At 41.3% G+C, this 8,347-nt stretch overlaps 1 protein-coding gene across 1 annotated transcript; it reads right to left on the reverse strand.

Moving 5' to 3' along the window:
* Positions 1 to 285: 285 nt before the first annotated feature.
* Positions 286 to 8,059, reverse strand: adgra1a (adhesion G protein-coupled receptor A1a). Its single transcript, XM_085361766.1, has 6 exons — positions 7,981 to 8,059; positions 6,795 to 6,942; positions 5,369 to 5,492; positions 4,176 to 4,327; positions 1,845 to 1,940; positions 286 to 1,768 (listed from the first exon to the last, which is right to left on the reverse strand). The coding sequence occupies exons 1-6, from the start codon at positions 8,057 to 8,059 to the stop codon at positions 286 to 288; spliced, it is 2,082 nt and encodes a 693-aa protein (XP_085217892.1).
* Positions 8,060 to 8,347: the final 288 nt, after the last annotated feature.

The raw sequence follows: 8,347 nt of genomic DNA on the forward strand, positions 1-8,347 counted from the left end.
ACATTAACTGATCATTTTGTGTGTGTGTGTGTGTGTGTGTGTGTGTGTGTGTGTGTGTGTGTGTGTGTGTGTGTGTGTGTGTGTGTGTGTGTGTGTGTGTGTGTGTGTGTGTGTGTTTATTCAGATCTGATTTTTGAAACAATAAAATGTTAACTTTGACATAAAGAGATCTGAAATGTTACTGGGATGTAAAAACTCAACCTGTGGTCTTAGGGCCTGGAAGGCAAAGGGACCCAAACAAAAAGTCATTTGCTGGAAGGTTTGACTGCTCCAAGGATTTCAAGACTATACGGTGGTTTCATTCTTCCAGGGGCCTGTCCGTATGTTTCCTGTGGCATCTGAACCAAACAGGCTATCTTCCTGCAGACTCCTGTTTCTACCAATGGGTCCCCGTCGGTTCACAGTGCCATGCTGCCGAGGTAGGGTGTTCCTTGGGAAACCTTTCTGTTCCAGCTCTAGACAGATCTTTTCTTTGTCTGCCGTCTTTGACATCCAGCTCAAATTGTCAGGGTCTTGTTCATACTGCAAGGTGACGGGATCAGCTCTCTCACAACAGTTTGTGCTGGAAGAGTCATCGACTGAGCAGTACATGTGCCACTGGCTGGTGTCGACCCCATGAGAAGGCATAAGAAGGCTGTGGCAGGAAGAGATACTGTCATGCATGTTGTGGGCATGACTGTGACAGGAAGCAACCGAGTCTTGCACACTGTGGCAGGAGGTCTGGCGTTCCAAGCTGTGACAGGACACTACAAGTTGGCTATCTAAATGAGGGCTGATGTACGGAAGCTGGAGATCTGGGTGTGGACTATTAGAAACCAGTGGTGAGGCTTCAATGTGGTGCACATTATGAGGACTGTCCAGGTGAGTACTGTGCACACTCCCATCCATACTGGTGGAAGTGATATGAGACCGGTAATCCTGGAAGCATTGGCGTGGACGGTTGAAAGAGCGTGTCTTTGTCCTATCAGCAATGCAACTCTGCAGGGGAAGAGCTGGATGAGGGAGCTCATCAGGAAGTGACTGTGGACGTGGTGAAGGCATTTGGTCAGCATGAGGTGAGATGGGGGAAGGGCTAACAGGAGTCATTACAGCCACACAGCATGGACCTGTGTGATTTAATGTTGGGCTTTGGGGAGGTGGTGTTGTTCTGTGGTGAGAACTCTGAATAGGGTAAGGAGAAAGCATCTGCTGCTTCACTGAGAGTGGGGAATTCAAATGGCAGTGTGGCTGATGGACTTCCTGCCTCTGGCTCTGTCCTTCTCCAGGCCCATCCTCTGTCTTTGATCTGGATGGGCAACAAGCCCACCAACGGTGCCACACGTCATCACGCTTAGCACAGTGCTGGATGAGAAGGAAGAGTCCCAGAGTGACACAAAAAGCACCATAGAGACAACTGAATATCATGTCCAGGAAATGTCCCAGTGAAACAGCCAATGCTCCCAAAGTCCAGGTAGCCAGGAACAGGAAGAGGGTGAAGACTGTGGCCCGGAGTTGAGATTTAAAAGAGTGCTCATTGGCCAGAACTGACACGCCAGCAGCAAAGGGCTGGCAGTCCCCAGCAGACCCAGTGTCCGTGTGGCAGTGATGGTGCGACTCATTTGATGACAGCTGTTGCTGCTCTTCACTTAAAACCCGCAGCTCATACTTCCTTTCTGGGTGGCGCTTCAGCTGGACGTAAGTCCACAAGAAGTACACACACATGACTAAGACCAGAAGACTCATGGGAGCATAGAAACCACCCAGACTTGGTTCCCATGCCATCCAGCAACTAAAAAAATGAAAAAAGAAAGTTTTTTTTTAAATGTTCTATATTTAACAACAAATAATAATCTGAGTATACTTACTACAGTGCATCATCTCTGCTGCCATAGTTATCCATACCAAATGCTGCTGTAACTCCAACTATTATGATAGGGATTCCATCACTTACAAGATAAAATCTGAAAAAAATTTCACCATGAAGAATTAGAGCTTGTTTTAACATATGGCATAGAAACTGAACATTTCTCACTCACTATGTGTTAACAGACCTCTCTGCATTAAATCGCACTTGTTATTACAGTTTTTTACAGATGCTAGGACACATGTCTCAATACTTAGGTCACTTTTGCAAAACTCCTCACACAGTGAGCACAACAGAAGTCTATGTGGGCTAAACTGAGAACCAGTTATCATTGTTTTGGCACAAAATGCATTCAATGACTACATCTCTCAAATTTCATGAATTATCTTCTCACTCAGACACAACAACTGCCAAAAATCTTTGTACGTACAGGACATTTTGCATGTGCTTACATACTGTTTTCAAAACTGTTAAACTTATGGCCAAAACAATAACACAATGCAAAACTTGAAAAGACAGCAAAATGCAACAGCAATATTTTATTGAAACATATTTTAAATCTAAAAATGCAGTTTAACCAGCCACAGCTGATTCTCATTGTAGATGAACATCTGCACAGGTGTTACTCCTTCAATTGTTCAACTCCTTCAATTCTGGCAGCCAGAAGATTCTTTCCTAGGTGTGTTGCCCTAGATGACATAAGATGTGATGTGGATGAGAACCTGTGGCCAAATGGAGAAGACCGAGTAGATTAGCATTACTATTGTATGTGTATCAGTGGATGGTGTGTATACAAATTCTTGTATTTTGGGATTACTTAGTGCAAAAACATAAAAATACATAAACAAATATTAACGAATTCTGCATGATGTCTGATTCATTCCAGTAACATATATTGAAATTATAAACAGAGATGTGTCCTTGTTTTACACAAGAAAACACTGTGTAATGCTACATGTTGTTAGTGTTTTTAGGTCATTGTTTTGTGGGTGACAAAGTGTGTTTGTCGGCTGTCAACCTTTGCTAGTGTTCTGGAAGAATGAGTTTATTTGAGACCTGAATAAAGTGTTTTGGTAGTTGTAGTGCATTTTGAATGTGAAATGAACTGCTTTGCCAAGCTGACGGATTGTGTGAAGAGTTTTGCAAAAGTGACCTAAGTATTGAGACATGTGTCCTAGCGGCTGTAAAAAACTGTAACCTCTGGTTCTCTTCCACAGCATGTCTTTCATCCTGTCTTCCTTCTCTCACCCCAACCGGTCGCAGCAGATGGCCCCGCCCCTCCCTGAGCCTGGTTCTGCTGGAGGTTTCTTCCTGTTAAAAAGGAGTTTTTCCTTCCCACTGTCGCCAAAGTGCTGCTCATAGGGGGTCATATTGATTGTTGATGATTGTTGGGTTTTTCTCTGCATGTATTATTGTAGGATCAACAATATTTGCACTTTGAGGCCACTATTGTTGTGATTTAGTGCTGTATGAATAAAACTGAAGTGAATTGAATATGTATATGTATTCTATAAAGACAGAGCAAGAGAGAGAGAGAGAAATTATATATGTTTATAATTGTGTGTGTGTGTGTGTGTGTGTGTGTGTGTGTGTGTGTGTGGGCCTGGCACACACACACACACACACACACACACACACACACACACACACAGGCCATTCACTCATTCATACCCACCCACTAACAAAGTCACAGATGCACACATATCGATCCCCTCTCCATAGTGCAGGCGAGCATGTCACATATGTGACACGAGCACCTAACTGCTGGACAAAACCCTCAATGTCTGAGGTGCAGATAAAATTGAGGGGTAGAAAATATCATTTTCAAATATTCTGTGCTGCTGGTATCCTCAAATACTGTGTGAAGCTAGATACCACTAACAACTAGAGCTTATTTAATTTTTATTTATTTTTTTTATTTTAATCAGGTCAAAATTTCAAGAAAAATTTCAAGAAATTTTTTGAATAATGTATCAAGTGAAAGAGAGCTTTTTTCAATACGACACCCTGTGATGTCACAGCGATGCCATAAGAGGCAGCATGTTGTAATAAAAACATCATAAGACATAGAAGTTTTAGTAAAGCCTTTGCCCTTTGGGGGGAGTTGCACTCTCTGAGTGCTCTTGCTGTCAACAGTATTCTCAAATATGCAAGAGCAGATAAGAAGCAATTGACTCAACACTGTAAAAATTAGTAATTAGCTATGATAAAAGTCAGAAAAATATAAAAGTGAGAAAATGACCCAAGGACAGTCATGATTCATTCACATACTGATGACTGATGAACACTGCTCAGCCCTGCTTGTACCCGCAGGCACCTGTTTACAGCTTACCTGAGGATGGCTGGTTTGGTACGAGTCTGGGAAGCCCTATTCCTCTCCTGTGCCTGAAGTGGGTCTTTGGAAACATCTTTACAGATGTTTCTAGCAGTGAAGGTCAGCCACAGCATGGTAGACAGAGAAGCATAGTGGAGCACAATGCCAACCTAACACAGGTTGAAATAGACATCATAAAAATTGAGTGAACTGGAGTAAGTTTAAGAGTGTAGTTGGGAATCATCATAGAACAAAAATGCACTCTATTAGGTGTTCAATATGCTGCACACTGAACAGTTCCAATGTCTAAGGACTGAATAAATTAAAAGCTCCAAAAGCGTGCACTGAGCTTCAGTCATATTGTGATTATAATTAATTCATGATTCACTTTGGTGATAAAACAGCAAAACGGTGCAGAAGCAGAACCTTTGAAGGTTCATGAAAACATATGATCTAAAAATAACTTTGTTTATGTGTGTGTGCCGTTAAATGGGAGGCATTGTTATATCAGCTACAATCTTTTAAATTATGCTACTTATTCAAAAAAAGTTACATTCATATTGAATGTAAAAAATATTCAGTACCAGAGGTGGAACTATAAAGCCGCCCTTTTATTGTATCTTTCAACCATAAAAGTTTTGGAGAGATGATCGTAACACTTGGCAAGCTACAGCCAATGTGTCTATTTTTCCATAAAACCATCCCTGAGGTTTATAGAACAGGTGTGCCTTCCTATCAGCTCCAAGTACAGTAACGCAAAAACCAGTACAATTATTTTCATTACATCCACGTTATACAGAAGAGCATCTCTGAACACAGGAGATTTACATTACGGTTGTGTAGCCAAGAAGTCTGCAGCAACTGTGTATTGCTGACATGTCTATGGAGACCAATATTTCTGAGGAATAATTACAGTACTTTGTGAAATCATGAAGAATTAAGGAAGTTCCCAGGGTAAAATGGGGATCCAAGCCAGTGCTAGCAATGTGTACCTAATAAAGTGAAGTGTTTACATTTAACCTGACTTTAACCGACTAGAGGGCTTTTCATGTTATACTCAGTCACACAATTTGGAAGCCAGTCTAATATAAAATAACCAATATCTTCAGATTCAAAAAAATAATAAAAGCTAACATTCTTTTAAGAGTTAAGTGCCCTTAACAGAACTTTGAAACATCACCACAGTAAGAAACTAAGAACACAACACTTACAATCTGACACACAAAAGGTAAGTTGATTTGATTGATTCCACCAGCAAAAATACCAAATGTCAGTCCTGTGTGAAAGAGGAAGTTGAGGAGTGTGTGCCAGCCATTCCTGCTGATTCTGATCACACTGTAAACAAGGAGAAAATTTAAACATCAGAAAGATAGTGTCTTAGCTTAAATTAGGTAGAAGGTTGTGGGAATGAACACAGGAGTCACACTGTCACCTTTGGACTATAATTTAGAAGTATTAAAGTATTAAATCCACATATAAAAGAATATGTTAACTAAGGCTTCAGTCTCACAGGTCTGAAGACCGGTCAGTGAGCACCACATAACATCTGGTCAATAGGGAAAAATGTATTTTCTTCTTTGCTGACTGTCATTAGGAGAAATCAATCACAAAACATTGTACTAAACAGCACCTTTTCATTGCTTTGGCTGCTTGCAGACTGCATCAAAGACCATTTGATATCTCAAGTTCTCAGTTTTATTAGTAAATCTGGTCCTTCAACATTCTGTACCAGCACAAAACCCTCTTTAGGTATTAAGAGACTGTACTGTTGGGATTTATTGTGTTAAAGATGAACTGAATGGTGTCAGTTAGAGGTTTTTTTTAATGTATTTATTTTTTGACCTGGGACAAAATTTGGGGAGGAAAAAATAACATGTGCATAATATTATAAGTAAACACATGCCATAGTAAGAAACAACATAAAAAGTTTTTAGATTTTTTGATATTGGTAACTGACCTGGGACATGACATTTTAAGTAATTTAGCGCTTTAGTGCTAAAAAAAAAAAAAAAGAAAAGAAAAAAGAAAAATCAGTAATTATTGTAATGAATAAATTTTTTTGACACATATAATTGCTTTCTATGGTAGAAAAATGTTAATTGTGTAACACAAGCTTTTAGAATTAGGTAATGGCACATGTTTATATAAAATAAAGTCATTTCTGTCATGAGGACAGAACCAAATGCACCAAATACTAGTTTTATAAACCAAACGTGTTTGTAATAAATTTCTCCTTTGTAACAGGATGGGCTGTGCAGTTCATTCATAAAATAACTCAATATCTCTAAAAGTCCCTATCAATTTCTAACGGAAAAATCCAGCCTTGTATCAGAGCAGATGGATTGTCCTTCAGCTTCAGCTCCTTGATCTTAATTAATATGCTGTTTTTGCAGAGCAACACAAAAGTTTTGGGAGGTTTAAATTGAAGTGGACAGTTCTACTTTGTACTTGAAACCTGTCTGCTTCTGCACATTCATTCTGGATGAAGGTGGGTGTTTTTAACAGACACAAGATGAGGATAAAGAAACATTATGAGATATACAGACACCTTTATGATATAAAGTCACAACATACATATAGGCATGTGAATATTTTGTGCAATGAAAAGTGTGAAATTATCTTGTAATAAGGTCTCACCTGTGGTGGACAATGTAAGTCATGATGGAGACAAGCAGACAGAGCAGCATAACTGCGGTGCAGGCATACACCACTGGATGTAGGTAATCCCCGGGGTATGGGGGGAAGGATAGCACTCTCTTTAGATCCTGAAAAAGAAGTGCACAATCTATGTTTTGTCAAAGATGGCAAAAAAAGTTAAATTGCTTCTGTTTTGCACATACTAAGTGAGAGTGACGTTACATAAAAAGTATCCTTTGAATAGGAAGGTGCTGAATGTTTTATTCAGTATCACCCTATCAGCATATTAAAGGACCTTGAAGAAAAAGGATCTTCTACAACAGTCTTTCTCAAACGGTGGTGTCATGGTCCTGGGTCGTGTGACCCAGTGTTGAGTTTTATGTATCTTTTGTATTCATTTATGCTTTAGCTTAGTTTGTCTAGTTAATTTCTAGGGTGCTGTTTAGCCCTTTGTTTCTTAGTTGTTTATGTCATCTCCCCCTGTACTAAGTCTCCCTGGTTCATGCGTCATGTCTGCGTGGTTATGTTTAGTTCATGTCATGTCTAATCTCCATGTTTCCTGTTTTACTTTGAAAGTCTGTATTCAATGTCAGTGTATTTAGTTTCACCTCTCCTGTCCTGTCGTTAGGTTCATGTGTGTCAGCTGTGCTCCATGTGTGGCCACTTCCCCTGATGTGATCCTGATCATCCCTCATGTGTATTTAGTCTCTGTGTTTCATGCAGTCTGTGTCGCGTCATCTGTGTTTCCCACCCTCCATGTTTTCATGCCCAGTCTTTCGTATTCTTAGCCATAGCTTTCTGAGTCTTCATAGTTTATCAGTATCCGTTCCCCAGTTTAGTTTAGTTCAGTCACGGTATTTCTGCTTTGTTTGAGACCTGTCTTCAGCCATAATAAAGGCTCGCTTTCAGTTTAAGTTACTTCGGTCTACTCTCTTGTGTTCGCACCTGGGTTCACCACACGCACCACCGCACGGTCTGTCTCCTCAGATCGTGACAGTACGACACAACCAGTATGGACCCAGCAACACAGAGAAGAGAGATTATTCAGACAGTGGAAGCGCTATGCTGTAAGTGGATGCAGCGTTCCGGGGAGGAGGATACGGAGGAGTTACTCCACCCATTGCGGGTGAGCGTCACTGTGTTTCCCTGGTTATGGGAGGCGTTACCCCCCCTGATTTCTGATTACCTCCGCACCATCCTCCAAACCCCGTCCTCAGCAGCAGCCGCTGTGTCACCACCGTCCCGCTGTCACGCAACTTCCCCATCGCCGTTTCCACAGTCTTGGGGCTCCGAGGCGATTAGGGTTGGCTCACTGAGCTGCCTCCATCAATTCCATCATGCACAAGCTGCTCACCCTCACCATTCCGTTCGGACTTCGCTTCTCCAGCCTCATTTCTGGTGAGGATGTGGTCGGAGGATGAGGAGCCAGCCGTCACAGCTATCAATGTCGCATTAACAGCCGCTGCTAGGAAAAAGTGGCGCCCTCGTCGCCGACGCACGTCGGCACAGCCAGAGTCCGGAGTATCGTCAGAGCAGTTGCCTGGGCTGGAACC

Source organism: Diplotaxodon limnothrissa, linkage group LG8, assembly GCF_057381915.1.
Source record: "Diplotaxodon limnothrissa isolate DT_005_m linkage group LG8, D_limnothrissa_male_GT1.1, whole genome shotgun sequence".
NCBI classification, from domain to species: Eukaryota; Metazoa; Chordata; class Actinopteri; order Cichliformes; family Cichlidae; genus Diplotaxodon; species Diplotaxodon limnothrissa.